Here is a 20,874-nt window from a genome sequence, read left to right as displayed (position 1 = left end):
CCTTAACTGGCACAATGGACAAAAAAACACATCTTTTGAAACCCCTTGTCTCTCCAGAGTAAAAGGAATCTGTTCTGTTGTCCTTGCACCTTTTCCACAGGTTAGTCAGTCAGATTTTCGCAGTCTTTGTCGGCTGTCAGTGCAGCTTCAGTACTTTGGCTAATGGGTCGGTCAGAGTGGGCAGCGCCGACTCACCGTTTCCACGCTCGCTATTTGCCCTTTTCGTCAATAGGAAAAGGTTTGGCGTTTTTTTTTCCTCTCCTTTTTTTCATTATATATGCATTGTGTCCTCTTCTCATAGAAAAAAGAAAATATATCAACAACACAAACACAGGCAATGTAAAATGAAACCATTAACGTTTGTAATGCTGGATCTCCCTTTTTCCCGCACGTTCGCATCTTTCGTTTCTCTGTTTTCCGGAAACAAGAGTTCGATGAGCATCATCCTGGTTCGAGGAAACTATAGTCACGGATGGATTAACATGTTTGTTCATCATGAGAGATAAGGTGTTCTGTACTTTGTTCGAATATTTTACTGTTGGCAGACCCATTTCTTCACCATTCGTCTCATCCTGGACAGTACATCCCGGTGCTTTGAATTGAACCTCCCATGTTCTCATAATCACTTTTTCGGGTCGCACCGCCTTTATGAGTAAAACAAACTGTATAATGTTTTTATTTATTTTATTTTTTGTCTCGTTCATCCTTTTGTTATTATACTGTACACACGAGGATTTCCTGATTTTGTCTATTTGATAAAAGTTTGATTTGGTCCGGGCAAAGTGACCAAAAGCTTTTTTTGAGGGGCTCTCACACGTAATATTCCTTGTCCTTGTTCTTCTTGTTTTTGCCCGAGGTCTTGGCCGTGTTCACCGGCTTCTCCTTGACCACGGTGCCGTTGGACTGCGCCGAGTTGCTGATGTAGTTGCGGCTCTCGTCCACGTGGTAGGAGCCCTCGTCTCTGTTGCGGTACTTGTACATGGCGTAGAGCAGGATGAGGATGCAGAGGGCGGCCGCTGCTACGATGCCCACCACCATCCCCGTGGTGCTGCTGGACTCCCGGAACACCTCGGACGTGCCCGGGTAGCCCTTTGGTCCCGCGCCTGTGGGATTGGCTGCAAAAAAAGGAGAGACAAGATAAGAGGTAGGATTATTGCAAACGTGCACTAACTGAAAAACATACTTGTGTGCTTTTAACCTACTTGAACCCCAGCATCCATATTCTGGGAGGAACATTGGCCAAAAAATAGCCGATCTACAAGCTCTAGATCGGCTGTATTTGACAAAGAGATTTAGCGTAGAGCAGTGGTAAACATTTTTCATGCCAAGGACCCCTATATTGATAAACATTTGGCCCCCCATCTGAAAATGTTTTGTGCCAGGGACCCCCCAGAAGCAAAGATTTGAGTTAAAAATGTTAAAAAATACATATATATTCAAAGATTTGCACACATTTTCAAGATAAAAAAAAAAAAATCAGATCTACAAGCTCATAGCGCGGCACTCGGTTTGAGCCGCGCTATGAGCTTGTAGATCTGCTATTTTTGAATAGCCAAAGCTAAGTGGTTAAAATGATTGTGACGCTATGTTAACTAATTCCGCTGGGGACCCCCTGGTACCCCCCCCCCCCAAGGACCACTGGTTGAGAACCACTGTTAACCTTTTGTTAAAAGGCTTTACGTGACTTTTTTTTTTACACAAACAACAATCTTTAGAGTTATGATAGTGAACGAATGCATTTCTCTCAGTTCCACGTGTGGATCAATGACACTGTTGACTGATCCTTCACATATTGTCCTTCAAGGCTGGTCACAAAAGCAAGTTGACGATTTAATGGCTGACAAGAGTTACTCCCTCCAGTTGACCATAGGGTACAATAAAATGTGTGAAGGTCCATTATGCAACATTAATGACTTGACCACACAGTGGCACACAATGCTAACAATTAGATGGACTCAGCAAAAATGTATTGTGTGTGTGTGTTTGTGAGAGAGAGAGAGAGAGAGAGAGAGAGAGAGAGCGAGAGAGAGAGCTCTATCAGATGATACTTAAAGGCTGAAGACCTGCGTAAGTGAAAACCTTCAAATGACGAGAGCAAAAAAGGTCTAAGTGCATTGAACTTGGAGCGCAAAAGGCACAAGTGCAGTTCAAGTACATTTACACCTATAGTGCACTGGACAATTCATACAAGATTGTGGGGTTAAGGCCAGGACGACAACGTTATACTGCAGAAGATAACGTCAGTATCATGGTCAGTATTATGATCTGTATCATGTCAGTATCATGTCAGTATCATGGTCTGTTTCTGGTCAGTATCATGGTCAGTATTATGGTCTGTATCATGTCAGTATCATGGTCAGTATTATGGTCAGTATCATGGTCAGTATCATGGTCCATTTCTGGTCAGTATCATGGTCCGTAACTCTGTATCAAGATCAGTATCATGGTCAGTATTATGGTCAGTATCTTGTCAGTATCACGGTCAGTATTATGGTCTGTATCATGTCAGTATCATGGTCTGTATCATGGTCAGTATCATGGTCCATTTCTGGTCAGTATCATGGTCCGTAACTCTGTATCAAGATCAGTATCATGGTCAGTATCGTCACTATATACACACACACACACACACACACACACACACACACACACACACACACACACACACACACACACACACACACACACACACACACACACACACACACACACACACACACACACACACACACACACACACACACACACACACACTGTCTAAATCAACTCAAAACATCCTACTGGATTGGATGAATCCAATAATTCTATGAGACTGCCTTACAAATGATGTTTTGTCAAACCGTAATCTAAAGGATAAATGAAAACCTTGAGTTTTTTTTTTTTTTTTTCAATTATGAAAAATCCAAATGGACTTTTGAAAATGGTTTTGGATTCCATACCTGTTCTATGGTACTCCAATATTCCAATATACTTTCAAAATGATATTCTATAGAGCTGACTTGTGAACCTATAAAGAGGAATAGGTTTTTGTAATTCATACATTATAGAGATTTTCAATTTGTCTGCTAACATCATTTTAACCATGTAGCGTGCAGTAACATTACCTTAGAATCTATGTGTAATCTTTGTGCATTAATACAAGTTTGAGCTCTTTCAATGAATCGTTTATGCGTTTGATTAAGTGTGTGACCTTTGATGCATCAGAGCTCTGAGAGGGGAGATGAGAACAGGGGATTAAATTATACATTCATAAAAGGTTTCTTTGTATGTTGTATGATGCATCCATGAATGAACAATCAATGTTTACATCAGGGGTTCTCAAAGGGAGGCCTATGGACCCTCTGGGTTCCTTGGGGGGGGGAACCAAATGAACCCTTGTAGGTCTGTAACTCTGAGAGTTATGGGGGTTTTTGAAATATTTTTTTTTTTTGAGAACCACTGGTTTATATCATTCAACATTATGGACCAGTAGATTTAACCCATTGAGACCTGGAACGCATCTGTGTCATTTTTTGATTTGAGCTAAAAAGCATTATTTTACACTTTGGCTATTCAAAAATAGCAGACCTACAAGCTCGTAGCGCGGCACCGAGCTATGAGCTTGTAGATCTGCTATTTTAGAAAAATTATGAAAATGTGTGCAAATCTTTCTATTTTGGGGGTCCTTGACATGAAAAAGTTTGAGAACCACTGATATAGAAACATAATTTTTTTTCTGAATACTGTTGGGATTTAGAAGACATTCGCAGAATCGGCCTCAGGCCTTAATGGGTAAAATAATAAAAGTCAGTGAGAAAAGAGTCTGAAACAATGCTGTGATTACAGCTGATCCTACAAGCATGTCATCACCTCTCACATCATTCAACACTCTCTCTCAAGTCTTATTTGTTTTTGATCAAATCCAATCTTTGACTACATCTGGAAAAGAAACCCTGTCTGTCATGGAAGAGGACAAAAGAATGCTAATCTCTTAAACCCTGTATACTTTGTTGATCATCAGGGTGCCCCAAAAAAGTCACGTTACAAAATCTCTTTAGCCAAAAACAAGCTCACAACATCTACACGCTCACAATGTTTCTCAAACAATCTCAACAGATTTCTGATTCATTTTTGCATATAATGACACGCTATAGGATTCATGACAAATGCTGTGTTACAACAGTTTTGCTTGCTGATAATAATAACAATAATAACACACCAGTCATGGCATGATGGCAGAATACATTAACGTTTACATAAAAATAAGAATACTCTGGCTTCTGTGTACAATAAACACCAGTGCTATTTGAACAATAGCTATAATCTGCTAGCATATCACTTATCCTTGGCTGAAGGATACAGCTGTGTGCTGTGAATGCGACTGTAAGAGAAACACTCTGAATACACAAACAACAATCATGTCAGTTCTCTGAATTCATTAATTTGTGTTCCAATGTGGAGTGGCTAACTGGAGTGTTGATTTAACCCATTAATACCTGGAACGCATCTGTGTCACTTTCGATTTCTTTGGCTATTCAAAAATAGCAGATATACAAGCTCATAGCGCGGCACTCGGTGCCGCGCTATGAGCTTGTAGATCTGCTATTTTTGAAAAATTGTGAAAAAATATTTTTTATATTTTTTTCAATTTTTTTTTAGGATTTAGATTTTTTTTAAGAATCGCCTCAGGTCTTAATGCAGGGGTCTTCAACAGGGGGTCCAGGACCCCTAGGGGGTCCTCAGAGTTACTATAGGGGGTCGGCCAAATCTTTGTGTGATTATTTTGTTTTACATTAACCACTTGAACCCTAGTATCCCTTTTCTGAGGAGAACTGCTTCATCTCTCTCTCAGCTAGGGGTCCTTGAGCTGAAAACGTTGAAGACCCCTGTCTTAATGGGTTAATGAGTGCACCTGACATTAGGATTGTCATGGATTGGACAATGATGGGACAAAATGGTGATGCTTTTACTGTAAATGTTATGCGTGCATGAATGACAACAAAGAGGTCTGCAGCATGCTACGGCAATCATTTTACCAGTGGTGGTTAAAGTACTCAAAGGTTTTACTGTTGTACTGTAATTTTGTATACGTTACAAGTAAAAGCACGGAATTCAAATGTACTTGAGTAAAAAAGTATTGGCATGAAAATTAACTTAAAGTACCAAAAGTAAAAGTACAACATTTTTTGAAAATAGCAGATCTACAAGCGCACAACGTGTCGCGACGCGTTGTGAGCTTGTAGATCGCCTATTTTCAAATAGCCTATGTATAGAACAGAGCTTAAGTGGTTAATGTATGTTTTATAATGTAAAAATCTATATCTGCAAAGTAACTAGTGACTAAAGTTTTCAAATAATTGTATAGTGGAGTAAAAGTGCAATATTTGCCTCCGATATGTAGTGGAGTAGAAGTAAAAGTAGACAATTGGAAATACTCCAGTAAAGTAAAAGTACCTCAAAATTGTACTATAGTACAGCACTTGAGTAAATGCACATACTTTACACCACTGAATTTGACTATGCAAAAACACAAGTAAACAACATTTGGGCAGGTGATGAAGACCATGTTCATCGTCAAAACGTTGTGTTTTTGCACAGTGAAATTGTTGGCATAGCAAGCTGTTGTGCATACTTTTGTTTTGATGATGCTTTGGAGTAAACCTTGAAGTTGATAGTGTAGCATTCCCTTGAAAATGTCCCTGAATTTCCTAAAAGATAGAGCCGTTTAAAGTATTAAAAAAAATAAACCACTTAAATTCTATATACTCAGTTGACTGGGGCCCCAAGGGGTGTATACTTGGTCCTCTCATTTTGTCCCCTCTACACCAAATTTCTTACCCCGAAAATAGCTGATCTACAATCTCACAACGCATCATGTCGCGATGCATTGTGAGCTTGTAGATCTCCTATTTTCGCCGATTTTTTCCCCCAGAATAGGTTCACTACGGCATTGGATCTCAAAGTGGGGTCCAGGGACCCCCAGGGGTCCTTGAGGGGGTTCCAGGGTGTCCCCAGCTAAATGATAGTTAAGAACCAAATGGACCCTTATGGGTCTGTAACTCTGAGAGTGTACAAATGGAACCAAATGGACCCTAACGGATCCATTTGGTTCCATTTGACACTCTCAGAGTTAAATTAACATTTATTTTACAATATGAATTGGGGTCCCAGAGATAGAAATGCCATAAAATGGGGGTCCGTAGCCTTATGCATGACAAACTGGGGGTCCTTGAAATTAAAATGGTTGAGAATCACTGCTAGAGCCGTAAAAAAATCTCCTCGTATGGGAGTCCCTGGCATATCTTTTCAAATGGGGGTCCGCGGGCTAATAAGTGTCAATTTGGGGGTCCTTGACATGAAAAAGTTTGAGAACCACTGCACTATGGTTGATGACATGAACCATGACAACCAAGTGGTTATCAGATTTTCCTCGTCTAATCCTGCTCATTTGACATGCAATATTCACTGAAGTCATGAATATTCATGTAAGTAACGTCAAATAAATCATAAACATTACTTGATTGGATATTCACCCTACACACACACATGCAGTGCGATGAGTTTTGGGACATCCGTCATAAAATTATTACCCCAAGACACATTTCTGACTGATTCTTTGATATTCTATTGCTTTGATTTGATTCAGAGGGAAAATCCTTATATAACATGATTCATATGGTTTCTCCGTCCTTTCATTCCTTTGATCTTTGACAGTCGCAGTAATATGAACCCGTAGCCCACAGCGGGGATTCAGCGGCCACATTACAGATCAAAATGATATCACTCCGTCTTACATTAAAAGTTAAAGTTAAGGGGGAAACACCATTCCACATTATTAAGACAATTCTTGAACCCTTCTTGACCTCAACTAAATGTAGTATGTCGTAGATTCTGAACCTTTTCTGGATCAGGGCCCGATTGAACATCTCGAAGGTTTTTTCAATCAACCCAATTTGTTGACCAGCGGACCGGTAGGCAGCGGTTGCGGTAGGAGACACAAAGGAGACTCTTTGTGTCTCCTACCGGAACCGCTGCCGGTCATCAAATGATTGGCTTAGGAATGCGACAAAAACTAAAGAATATCCATGAATTCAAGTCTCCATGGGGTGACTAATCGATGGGGGGAAAAAAACATTTTGAGGGTGAATTATCAGTTTAAGGTCTGAAGGCCTTAAACTGAAAAAAACGTATGATGCTATAATATCAGTGGTGTTCAAACTTTTTCATATCAAGGACCACTCAAAATATTGTGTACTCCCCCAGAAGCAAGGATTTGAGTTACAAATGTTCGCTGTAAAAAAATAAATATATATATATTCTTTTCCCCCCAAAAAAATAGCAGTCTGAAGCTCATAGCGTGGCACTCGGAATATATCATATCTGCTATTTTTGAATAGCCAAAGTATAATATAATGGCTAACGCTAAAATCTAAAATGACACAGATGCGTTCCCAACTTGAATGGGTTAAGACATTGCCAACATGCATATACGTAGGAACACTGCAGGCATGTTAGTTGAGTAGCTTTGGGAATAGCACACAATGCAAATTATGTAAAAACAAAAGCAGATCTACTGTGAATCCTATCAACAAGTACAGTATGTTTAATGTTGTTCTGATTTCTGAGGCAGTTCACACCTGTGAGCTCAAGCAGTTACAGTAATAGTTAACTACTGTAGCTGCTGCATTATGCATACAAAGTGGTTTGTCTGATTACGAAATATAATTATCATAATAATAATTTCCAAAGACAAAAACAACAGATTGGCAGCGGGTTCACATACTGTCCCTTAAGGCACTGTGATGATAATTTACATCCACACACATCTTCATACATGTGTTCTTTTTAGAATTATTTGTAGTGGGTATCCAATGCCCGTATTATAATTAATCCATTAAGACCGGAAACGCATCTGTGTGTCATTTTTAGATTTCTTTGGCTACTCAAAAAATAGCAGATCTACAAGTTCATAGCGCGGCACTCTGTGACGCGCAATGAACTTGTAGATCTGCTATTTTTTGAAAAAAATTAAAAACGTGAAAATGTGTCAAATCTTTGAATATATATATATATATATATATTTTAAAGCGAACATTTTTAACTCAAATCTTTGCTTCTGGGGGGTCCCTGGAACAAAACACTTGGAGATGGGGGTCCGCGGCCAAATACATACGTATGTTTTTTGAAAAACAAACGTTTTTCAAAAAAAAGACATTTTGTAGAATCCCCCAGAAGCAATACGATTTGAGTATTAAACAAATGTATACTTTAAATAAATATATAAATTCAAAGATTTGCACACATTTTCAAGATAAAAAAAAAAATGCAGATCTACAAGCTCACTATGAGCTTGTAGATCTGCTATTTTTTGAATAGCCCAAAGACATCTAAAAATGACACACAAGATGCGTTCCCGGTCTTAATGGGTTAACTTCCAAGTGTTTCTTGACACTGGGAATTGCAATGTGAGACCAAAGTACACGTTTGGGAACCATTCCTAGCGGCGAAACGGGAGCGAAAAGAGACTGCATACTGTATCAACAAGCCCCCACTTCATGTTCTGAGTGCTGTCCAAATTATAATAGCACTCCTATCAGCTGCTCTGAAAGCTCCCTTTGCTATTCCCCCTCAGTTCTAATGCCCTTGTAGATAAAGTACTTTTCATGCTCGCATCCATTTATCTTCCTGAGTGACTGGTTAATGTTCATGAAAAAAAAAATCAAAAAGGTATTTGAACAGTGTAATATTAGATAATAACCTGCAGACAGGGCGGATAACGTATCCACCTTATATGGTAGTTCTTCTATCTCTGTGCAAACATTAACCCATAAGGCCCTTTAATCCTCTTTTACTGTCATTTCTAAAGGGCAACGGTCGAAGACTGTTCCTGTTGACTGTCAAAAGGTTCATCAAGGTGTTTAGTGTGCGCTGTCTTTTATATATGACCTAATCACCTTTGTAGTATTACAAAGGTGAATTACTTACTCACTTTATACTTACGTTAAAACATTTTTTTTTTAAATAACGAGAATATCCATCTGTGATACAACGCGCCCAAAATAGACTCGCCAGGTTGAAAGTGGTTAAGTGCAGTGGTGGAACAAGTACTCAAATGTTTTACTTAAGTACAAGTATCAATACTGCAATGTAAGAGTAGGAAATTCAAATTTTACTTGAGTTGAAGTACAAAAGTATTGGTATCAACATGTACTTAAAGTAGCAAAAGTAAAAGTACTAAATGTTTGAAAATAGCAGATCTACAAGCTCAAAACGCGTCGCGATGCGACGCGTTGTGAGCTTGTAGATCTGCTATTTTCCTAGGTATAAAATAGGGCTTAAGTGGCTAATGTAGTAATGTAATTTTATAATGTAATCATTTATATCTGCAAAGTAACCAGTAACTAAAGTTGTCAAACAATTGTAGTGGAGTTAAAGTACAATATTTGCCCCTGAGATGTAGTGGAGTAGAAGTCAATTGGAAATACTCCAGCAAAGTAAAAGTAACCTCAAAATTGTACTTAAGTACTAGTACTTGAGTAAATGTACTTAGTTACTTTACACCACTGGTTTAAAGTCACATGCTTTCCAGCCTGGTGGTTTGTGTGACTGATCAGATACAGGGTACAGGTGTGTGACCAACGAGACACTATAGCACAGCAGACAGACACACCAAGGACAAGGGCAGAGCGCCACGAGGGGACAGAGTGCTGCGGCAGATTAGCTCGCCGTGTGACAAGACCACTTATCCTGGTGGACAGGTGTGAGGAAGGAACGCTCGCAGCTTGTGGGGGGAAAAGAAAGAGGAAAAAAAGCCACCGGCTGACGTCGATGCCGTCCGCCATGCAGCGAGAAGCCCATTGTGTGTGTGGGCTCGTTCTATACAATGCGTTACTCTCATATCTCCTATCTTTTCTTTGTTCGGGGTCAAAAAGGCGAAAGTACAGATAACATGGCAGGTTGATGGAGGAGAGGGCGCGCTAGCGGAGGGAGGCGGTCGGGCGGGCGGGCGAACGTGAGACCTCTCTCTCTCCCAGTGGTGGATAAGTAACTGAGTATGTTTACTCGAGTCTGAATGATTGTCTTTTTTTTGTTTTTGTCATGATTTATGACTTCATCTGCTTGACCCAGCACACGTACATGTGCATCTACGTAAGCATATTGATATCCGTGATACGATGACCATCAAGTACTTTATCAGAGAGACTGACGTCTGTGCACAATCATGCAAGATGTATGTTCTGTTCCTATCCTTTATGTTCCTGTCTTTGTTCCATATCTTCTGGTCACGTCATGTGTCCACTGTACAATACTGTATATTCTCTATGTGTGTATTAAACTTCAGAGAGCTTGTCGTGTGATACTGCCTGGTGTCAACTGGTTCTCTCCGCGCGTGCGTCTCAACATAATCCTTCACTCACCACCATCTTTATAGATGGAAACTCTTAGGGACCTGAAGTGCCCTTGAGCAAGGCACTGAACCCCAACTGCTCCAGTGGAGCTGCGTAGTGGCCAACAGTATAAGACTGTGGTTGTACTAGTCAGCTCCCAGGTTTTAATGTGTCTGTCTGTGTGTTTCTATGTGCAGGGCGTTGCTGAAAATGAGCACTTGTGCTCAGCTACTACCCTGAGTAAATAAAGAACAAAAAAAATAAAAATAAAATAAAAAAATATGTTGGTCAACCAAAATCACAACAGTTTTCATAAGTTAATGTATATGGTCTGCTTTAGACAATGTTAATTATTAGCATATATTATATATATATATATATATATATATATATATATATATATATATATATATATATATATATATATATATATATATTGTACCTGATTGGGTTTTAGATTGGTGTGACTGTATTTTAGAAAAGCTTCCTGTGGACAGGTGTTGAAAATTAGCACTCGTGCTATATACACTGTAAACAATGCATCTGGTTCGTCCAGTGTAATTGGTACATCTGGATCTGGTGGAGATGTACTCCACTACATCTCAGGGCCACATATTATACTTTTTACTTAATTATTTGGCAGCTTAAAGTTAATAGCTACTTTGCACAAGTTTGCATTTTTAGATTATTCTTGCAAAACATTTTATACGTATAAAATAGTCGATCTACGAGCTCGCAATGCAACATTTTTACTTTCACTCAAGTGCATTTTTAATACAGGCCTTTTGCTTGCAACAGAATACTTCTACATGGTTTTATTGATACATATACTAGTAAAAACGATCTGACCTCTCCTCTCTCCTGCAAGGAGGGGGGATGAGAGGAGGAGAAGGAGGAGGAGGATGAGGAGGCAGGAGAGCATAGCCCGCCCGCCGTGCCAGGAGCGAGTCAGGTAACAACAAGAGAAGCCCCCGCTGTGGCGCGCCATGCTAGCTAACAGCGATCTAACACGGCCGCCTACCAGCGCTGGGCTATGCCTCTTCCTCCTTGTCAGGATTGCGTTGATTGGCCCCCCGCGGTTTACCGCCCCGAGGAAGCGCCGTCTTCCATGAGAGACTGACTGCACTATATAGCAACGCACCGCTGGCTTTCCTCTGCTCATTCCTGAGACTTCATGGCGGAAAGTATAATACACAGAAAAAAAAGGCCAAATGACACTCAGTTCATCCCATTTAGACCGGGAACGCATCTGTGTCATTTTAAGATTTCTTTGGCTATTCAAAAATAGCAGATCTACAAGATCATAAAATAAGTTGTGAGAATGTGTGCAAATCATTGGGCAAATCATTGGCATGGGCCTATACATTTTGAACTCAAATCTTTGCTTCTGGGGGTCTCTGGAACAGAATATTTTCAGATGGGTGCCCGCGACCAAATACATATAATTTTGGGGGTCCTTGACATGAAAAAGTTTGAGTTGTGATATTATAGCAACACACGTTTAAAAAAAAAACCTGTTAGGATTTAGAACACATTTGTATAATCCCCCAGAAGAAAATATTTGAGTAAAAAATATATTAAATATATTTTCAAAGATTTGCACCCATTTTCACGACTTTTCAAAAATAGCAGATCTACTCATAGCATAGCATAGCATAGGAGCCCCCACTGGGAGAATGGAGCACCCTACATTTTCAACCTACTCCTCCCATACATAAGGTCGACAGGCGCCACCCCCAGCCCATAGAGTGGCTAGCACAGCTTGCCTCCACAATTCGGACAAGCTGATGCACCGTCCGCAGTGGAATCATTCCCCTGGAGTCTAGAGGTTTGTGTGGATTAAAATCCCTAGACCCCCCCCACGGTGGTGGACTCGTTCTTTACCCCTACGCCCACCCAAGGGCCCCCCCAAAAAAACAAGAAAAAAAACCAAGCCAAAAACAATTCAGAGGTTAAACTTGTAATCGTTGCATCCCAGCTAAACAACACAGTAAAAATCCTCAGCAGTCATTTATCCATTTGTAACGCTGAAAGCATACACATTAGTTCCATTTGTACGCTCTCAGAGTTAAATGAAGGCTCTGTTTTTTTACAGTGCAGAGCGAGGTGGTTGGCCACATCACTGCTTAGAGGATTACAGCCTGTCCTCACCATAGTGCTGACACAGTTCTGTCACTCCAAAGAGATTAACCTTCATTTTGGAAGTATTAGCTTTCAGCGCCTCAGTGGAGTCTATCAAACGACCACCTGAGGGCGGCCGGGAACATTTCTGCATGAGTCTCTGAAACTAATTAATTCTGTTTTTAGTTTTTTTTTTTATGTACACTTTCGGCTAAACGGCCATGTCTAGACGAGCCAGGGGTTCCCGAACTTTTCAGTTTGAGACAAAAAAAGAGATACATTTGGTGCCTCTCTGCGACTCGAAACTAAGAATACATTATGAATTAACCACTTAACCAAAAAAATGGCCGATCTACAAGCTCACAATGTGTGACGTAAGCTTGTGGATCTGCTATTTTCACTATTCATCTAAAAAATGAAATCCTTATGGGGGGGATTATAAAACATATAAAAATAAATATATACATACATTTTTAGCCCGCGATATTGTAACCCTTTTTTTTCACCTGGTGCCAATTTTCTAAGTGATCCTGGGCGCTACACTCCCCCCACCAGCCTAGGGAGGCCAGGGCCGAGCTCATGCCTCCTTCAATGCATGAGAGCCAACTGACCTTCTTGTCACCTGACAGGGGGGAGTTTCCCCGGTAGGACGTAGCGCATGGAAGGAACACGTTATTCCAACCAGTTCCTTTCCCCTCCATCAGGCACCCCGGCTGTCATGGGGGAGGCGGTATAGCGACCAGGATTACTACATGTTTTTGTGAGGGTATTAACTACCCTAGGAGACACGGGGAGAACATGCAAACTCCACACAGAGTTCCTTTTAAAATCGATTTAAAAAACAATTGCAGGAAATGTAAAAAGGGACCCATAGAAGTGGGGACCGCAACAGAAATGGTCCTGCTTTACTGTGAGGAAACATGGCTGGCGAAACAAAACGCCAAAACGACTTCGGGCAGACATCAGATAGAACCTTCAGCCCTCAGTCAAAGTGCATCTGCCTCTCTGTTCATTACCACTCCATCAAGACCGAATGAACGCACATAAACTGGGCGAGAAATGGTGCCTGAAACAAGTGTTTAAAATGATAGCTGCTCTTATAAACTCTACTCGAGTGCACCCATGGGTAAAATTAGACACGGGGAAAATGACCTTAAAGCGCCGCCGAGCTCCATGGCAGCGTAGCAGGGGGGTGGGTGCACTTCTTGTGAAAGTATACGTGGACGAGGCAAAAATTCGAGGGGTGGGTTTCCACTTTCCGCAAGAGCACAGTGGCGTAAAAAAGCACATGAAGAATAAAAGCTTTTCGGGTATCTCGCATCGCATCGGAGAGTGCGAGACTATAGTGTCACCGTGACAGAGTTAACCCTTTAAGACCCGGGAAAGATCGGCGTCATTTTACGATTTCTTTGGGCTATTGAAAAATAGCAGATCTACAAGCTCATAGCGCGGCACCGAGTGCCGCGCTATGAGCTTGTAGATCTGCTATTTTTGGAAAAATCATGAAAATTTGTGCAAATCTTTGAATATATCTTTTTTTAAGCGAACATTTTTTAACTCATGTTACAACTTATGGGGGTCCCTGGAACAAAAATGGAGATGGGGGTCCACGGCCAAATACATTGACATGTCCTTGACATGAAAAGGTTTGAGAATTACTTTTTAGCAACATAGGCTTTTTCAACTGTTAGTAGGCCTATTTAGAATCCCCAGAAGCAAAGATTTGAGTTACAAATGTTTGCTTAAAAAAAACATATTCAAAGATTTGCACGAAATGTCCATGATTTTTCCAAAAAATAGCAGATCTACAAGCTCATAGCGCGGCACTCGGTGCCGCGCTATGAGCTTGTAGATCTGCTATTTTTCAATAGCCCAAAGACATCTAAAATTACATAGATGCGTTCCCGGCTTTAATGTGTTAAATGAACACTCAAGACACATCCTAGCCATCATAACTGTCCGGTGTCATTTGCAGGGGCTGTGGTTAATGTTTCAGTCATTTAGTCACATATCATTTCCTTTTTGCCAGGCCCAGGCCTATAGGTGGAATTTTCAGTGGGAGAGAAAACGGTGTGGAAGCTAAGTTAAGATACTCTATCACCATTCCACATCCATGAATGTTATAGTGAACAAAGCATTGGCCAGGAAGGAATGGCTGTGTTTATATAGAGATGGGCGCTGATGAAAAGGCTGCAGCCATGATATGAGGCACCAACGGAGGTGTCACTGCAGCGGCCCATTTGCTGGTTATGGAACAGGTTATTAAAATGGTAAACCATCTTAACCCCCGGCAGCGCTATTTTGGTCATGTCATTTTTATATAAATATATCCTTGCTGTCGGGCAGAAATCAGCTAACTCAATTTTTTTCTGCTTTTGCATTTTCTTTCCATAATTCAGTGCTATAGAACACCCTTTACATCTCTGTGTTGGCTAAAAAAAATATTGAACCAATGAAAAGTATTAAAAAGCGCTTCTGACAAAACCAGCTAACTCCATTGGATCCTTGAACCTCCACCAAAGGGGGGTGGAGTTAGCTGGTTTTGCTGACTCCAGGCTCCACCCCCTTTTGACCTCCAACCTCATTGTGAGCTTGGAGGTCCATTCAGCTGTTCTTATCAATGATGAACAAAACCTCCTTGTTTTTGTCATTTCCTGAAAAATGAACATTTTGGAGTTAGCTGGTTCCTGTCCGACAGCAGATAAATATATATATATATATATTTTTTTTTTTCTTTTTTCATTATTTTGACTTTTTGTGTACAGTATGTGCACATTTTTTTGGGGGGGAAATAGGGCTCAGGTGGTTAATTGTAACCTGGATCCTTTGTGGATACAACGCGGGCACACGCTCCGAGTAGATATTAGCACTGGTGCAGTGGGACCGCTCATTTAAATGACTTTGAAATGCCTGATGTGATTCTTGGCTCACAGCACCTCTGTTCACCACTCGCTCTGAAGGAGAGGAATGGGATCATAGATTCCACCCTGTCAGCCGGGATTTAAATAAATGTTCCTCTTTGAAGACTATTTCTCCTCATTTGTCTCCAGTGAAAAGGTTCATTTGTTTGGTAATTTGCAACGGGGGGGAGGGGGGGTATAGGTTGGATGGGGAGACGCGGCCAACGGGGAGGGAAACACGCTTCAGGTGAGCGTCAGGGCTTGTAGTGAGGTAATGGAGAGCAACCAGGTACTGCTTACAACATAATGAATGGACACGGTGTGAGCTGACCTTTCATTCAGGGGGATTGATGGTGATTAATCAGCTGAGAGAGATGCATGCAGAACACACATGGATTATGTATCGCCATAAATATTTATCACTCTACACTACAGCTCACCCTGCACACACACACAACGGTAAGGTAGTGTACAACGTGTTAAACATTAACCACTTTCAACCTGGTGGTGTCCCTATTTGGGCATTTATAGGTGAAGGTTAGTTTTAAAAATAGCACGACATTGCAATGCGCGATATCATCGTCCAGTGAACCATAAAATAGGGCCTTAACACATTGACGGCCAAGAACGCATATATGCATCCTTTTAAAAAAAACATGTTTTCAGTGATACTTTTACTAGTATCAATACTAGTACTTTTTTCCACCACTTTGTGTGTTTCTGGCCTAGGCTATTATTTGGGAACAAAATTGTCCCTTTAACCCATTTGAGCTAAAAAGCATTATTTTACACTTTGGCTATTCAAAAATAGCAGATATACAAGCTCATAGCGCGGCACCGAGTGCCGCGCTACGAGCTTGTAGATCTGCTATTTTTGACAAATCCTTGACATGAAAGAGTTTGAGCACCACTGATATAGAAACATACGTCTTTCAGAAAACTGTTGGGATTTAGAAGATATTTGTAGAATCAGCTTCAGGTCTTAATGGTTTAAGTGTGGCCTATGATGTCAGGAAATGTTGTCAAATTGGGGACACAATTGGTACCCCCCAATTGGCTTTGACTGAATTCCATATGGTTGGAGTTGGAGTTAGGGGTGGGGTAAGGAGATATGGAAAGAGTGCAGTCAATGTTAATGCCCTCAAAAGGTTGGTATACATGCATATGTGCAGAGAGGTAGCCTCGCGTGGCCAGACTATATCACTGCGTGGATATGAGATTCACAACCGAGCGGTGTCAGACCCAAATCGCTGAGGGCAATCATTTTTTTTGCACTGGCAGATTCGTCCGGTCCCAGGCTAGCAGAGAGGGTCCTAGGAGGGTGTAGCTGGGTGAGCAGAGGGTCAGGGATGGTTGGGAGTTGAGGAACATAAATAAATAAGTATGCATAAATTATAGGCTTATTGAGATGCAAACTAGTATATAGTTTGCATCTCAATAAGCCTATAATGTATGCCTAGTTACAGTAGATGATGTGTAGAATAGGCTAAGGCATGCAAAAATGAGGACATGAAGAAACATGATAGCATGTTCCTCGCTGAACCCACATACGTCATATGTACTGTAAACAGAACAATGTCAGGTCTCATTGTGTGTGTGCATTAAAAAAAAGGACAATTAGTCCTATTTAGAAGGCTTTATGGGTTGACGTATAGTACTGCATAACACTGTAATTGTGCTAGCACGTTGTCAGTCACGTATGCAACTCATGAAGGTGAGACCTACGTTTTGCTGGATTATAAATTGCTACTCGCAGAAACTCAACAGAATGAGAGTAATTCTCTATCAGATCAACATTGCAATGAATACAAATAAATAGAAATAAAATATACAGATGGGTGTGTACTGTAACATGAACTCAAGGCTGTACGAAATTAATAGCAAGATGGGACATGAGATGTGCAACTCAGTAAAAGCATCAGTGTTCATTTATACGTTTGTAACTCTGGGAATGTACAAATGTAAGCAAACGGACACGTATGGGTCCATTTGTGACCACATTTGACTGGGGTTGAGTCATCTAGCATGTTTTCATTTTTCATTTTTTCATGTCATATGAAAGCAGGGAATCATAGCAAAAATAGTGATATATTGGTTAATAAGATTGAGTGAATAGTTTTGAAACTACAGCTTATAGAACTGAAGTCAAGGTAAATCTCTTAAGTAGAGAAAACACCACTTGAATGGCTCTCATTCAGAGATAGTATAGGGCTATCTTGTGTACAGGCTCACACTGGAGACTTCAACAGTGTAACATGGTGTTGATGCAGAGTAAAAGCAACAGCGCTGCACTCACGTCGATGCCCGACAAGCACTCCTTTATATCTCCTGGCTTTTGTTAGGAGGACAAAAATATGAAAGTGCAGCCGTACCTTTGGCTGTGGCAAACAAGACGACCTTTATTCATTCTCTCCCTTGGCCTTCATTTCATGCTCGCTGGGCTCTATATATTCATCTCCCAGCCTGTGCGTGTCAGGAGAAGCACTCTGAGGTTCACACACGCCCACCAGCCAGTGCCAGCCAGACACACTCATGCCAGGGTGTCGCAAGTACGGGACGGGTTGCATCACTTCTCGAGGACACTTGGATAATTAAAGCGAGGGAAGGATTTAATAAGTGTTTTTGGCCCCGCTCCTCCGCTCCTCTCTGCAGCAGTTTGATACAGTGACCTGTCTGCAGGCTGATCCACAGCTCACTGACGGCTCGCTGACAGCTGGTGATTATTATGGGCTGGATATCATGTGAAGAGAGAGAGGAGAAGATGGCGGTGGTGGTGTATAAACGCTAATCTGGCTGAATTACAGCGGTGTCAGTGGGCACGTCAACTTAAAGCCTGGGTCTCTCAGAAGGACCACCACAGCTGTGCGAGTGTGCGCAGTGTTTTAGCAAATTCTGATTTAGTCTTAGTCTTAGTCTTTTGAATAATACACCATTTAGTTTGAGTCCTATTTTAGTCATCTGAAATTGTTTAGTCTTATTCTAGTCTTAGTCAACTAAATATCAAAACCTTAGTCTTAGTCAAAAACAATTACACTGCAGCAAATTCTGATTTAGTCTTAGTCTTTTGTCTTTTTTTTTAAAGATATTTTTTCCGGCTTTTATGCCTTTATTTTGACAGGACAGTAGGCTGACAGGAAATGGGGAGAGAGAAGGGGGGGGGGGGGGGCGACACACAGCAAATTGTGCATTGTGAGCTTGTAGATCGGCTATTTTCAAAAGATTAGAAAACTGGGTAATGGGACATTCTGCATAATGAGTACTTTTACTTTTGGTACTGTAAGTACATTTCGATGCCAATACTTGTGTACTTTTACTCAAGTACATTTTAGATTCCGGACTTTTACTCGTAACAGAGACTATTTCTATATTGCAGTATTGATACTTTTACTTTTTCCACCACTGGGTAGGATAACTACTGGTTGACAGATACCAGGTTGGACACTAGCAGTGCCGTGGTCTTTATTGTAGTTTGGACGTTGTTCACGCATTCACCTCTCTGCTGGGCGAGGAGACGATGGACATATACATAGCTATAATGATTGTTTCTTCATGTCTTGTGCAGTTTCATCAACACTTGGCATTTTCAATTGCTAGGAACTATTTTGAAGATCGGCTTCTATCCTATATATTTGTGGAGTGTTCACCAATTCCCGGTGAACGTTCGCCTATTATGACGACGTTTAAGGACGCTAGGGTTCACGTGGTTAAATCTCACACGCACAGTTTTCAATGTCCTTGACATTTCAGAACCACTGCATTACACAATGAGATATTACACAATGAGATATTACACGATGAGCAAAGTGAGATTTCGGCGGCTGGCTTTGCGAGGCTAATGTTATCAGAACATTACTGTATTCCTCTGGCACAGGAAATATACAGTAATGTGGACTGCATGGATCACGGCCTTTACGACTGGATAGGGGGGGGAAATAGGGCAATGAAAAGGTGGTATTTTCTTTGTTGTTTAGTGGGTCTGCAGTAAAATAATTTGACTGATTGGTAATCTGGGAACCACCTCACTTCTTCTACTATTGGCCTATTTTAAAACGACACTGGCCTCCTGCCAAGCTTCCTTTTTCTTGGGTAGGCAAAATCTGTCATGCCCTACTTAGACTAATGAACAGACACAATGTGTTAGCATCAACGTCACACATTGGCGAAAGACGGATGGCAGAAAAATAGAAAATAATTGAAAACATATAAATATGGCGAGATCGAGATGAGTGAATAGGAAAATATGACAGTAGCCCCAGACGTGTGTGTCTAAATCCTGTTTTCTCTCTCACAGAACCCACATTTCATTTAAGACGGGATCTCTGCAGAGAGGGGCTTGTGTGCATAATCTTCAATCAGAGACTGTGTGTGCATGAGACAAAGAAGAGGAACATCTAATAGATATTGTCAAACAAATTCCCGTTCCGTAGCAAAAAAAACTGCATGAAGTAGAACAGGCGCTGCTTAACCCATTGAGACATGAAGCCGATTCTACATGTCTCCTAAGTCTCAACAGTTTTCTGAAAAACGTTTGTTTCTATATCAGTCGTGCTCAATCTTTTTCATGTCAAGGACCCCCCAAAATTATATGTATTTGGCTGCAGACCCCCATCAAAATATTTTGTTCAAGGGACCCCCAAAAGCAAAGATTTGAGTTAAAAATGTTCGCTTTAAAAATATATATATTCAAAGATTTGCACACATTTTCACGAATTTTCAAAAATAGCAGATCTACAAGCTCATAGCGCGGCACTCGGTGCCGCGCTATGAGCTTGTATATCTGCTATTTTTGAATAGCCCAAAGTGTAAAATAATTTTTAGCTCAAATCTAAAAATGACACAGTTCCAGGTCTTAACAGGTTAACATGATCACTCTGTTCAGCACGCCTGATAATTATCTACTTTTTTTCCCCCAACCAACATCTGCACATAACCATGCGTCCGGGGGCTACCTTATACCTGGCGACGCAGACGTTTCAGTAATTTCATTGGCTGACCAAAAATAAGGGGCGGGACTTGGCACAATAAGGGGGCGGAGTCCTTGTTTTCTCGTTTTTGCCATTCAGCCAATCACAAGCCAGCAGGGCTGGGCTTGGTACGAATTTCACTGTAGAACAATATCACGCGAGTGTGACGGCTCCCCCCAGGGCCTTTGCCAGGGCTATTCTGTATTAAATGTTCTCTGTCACAGTGCTGATTGGAAGGTGTGGAGTTGGAAGTAATGAGGGGAAGGGGAGACACCTGGCCAAGATTATAAAACACCTGCCCGTTCCACAGTCCTCTCTCTTCTTCCACCTAGGCGACACACCTGAGCATGGCCACACAGAGAGAGAGAGCATTTGTGTTTTCCTGATGTTTGCATTATTTGGCAGTATGCCCGCTTCATCGTTTGCATTTTTGTTATAATTTGTTTGGGTAAATAAAAATCACTCATTTTGTGTTAAAACTCTCTCTCGTTTCCCACTTATTTGTTGTGGCCTGGAGCCGGG

At 41.0% G+C, this 20,874-nt stretch overlaps 1 protein-coding gene across 28 annotated transcripts in view; it reads right to left on the bottom strand.

Moving 5' to 3' along the window:
• Window positions 1-792: 792 nt before the first annotated feature.
• LOC311059347 (neurexin-1a-like) overlaps window positions 793-20,874 on the bottom strand; it is a gene marked incomplete at its 5' end in the record, with an annotated part of 638,872 nt that continues 618,790 nt past the window's right edge. For all 28 annotated transcript variants that reach the window (XM_084077185.1, XM_084077200.1, XM_084077202.1 and 25 more), the window contains one exon: window positions 793-1,115. In XM_084077185.1, the coding sequence (XP_083933311.1) occupies window positions 811-1,115 (305 nt within the window). In that variant the 3' untranslated portion in view covers window positions 793-810. The remainder of the gene's footprint in view (window positions 1,116-20,874) is intronic.

This window comes from Gymnoscopelus microlampas (genome assembly GCF_963454915.1).
Source record: "Gymnoscopelus microlampas genome assembly, chromosome: 13".
Taxonomy (NCBI): domain Eukaryota; kingdom Metazoa; phylum Chordata; class Actinopteri; order Myctophiformes; family Myctophidae; genus Gymnoscopelus; species Gymnoscopelus microlampas.
Note: the sequence above shows the minus strand (reverse complement) of the source record. Positions and strands in the feature narration are given on the sequence as shown.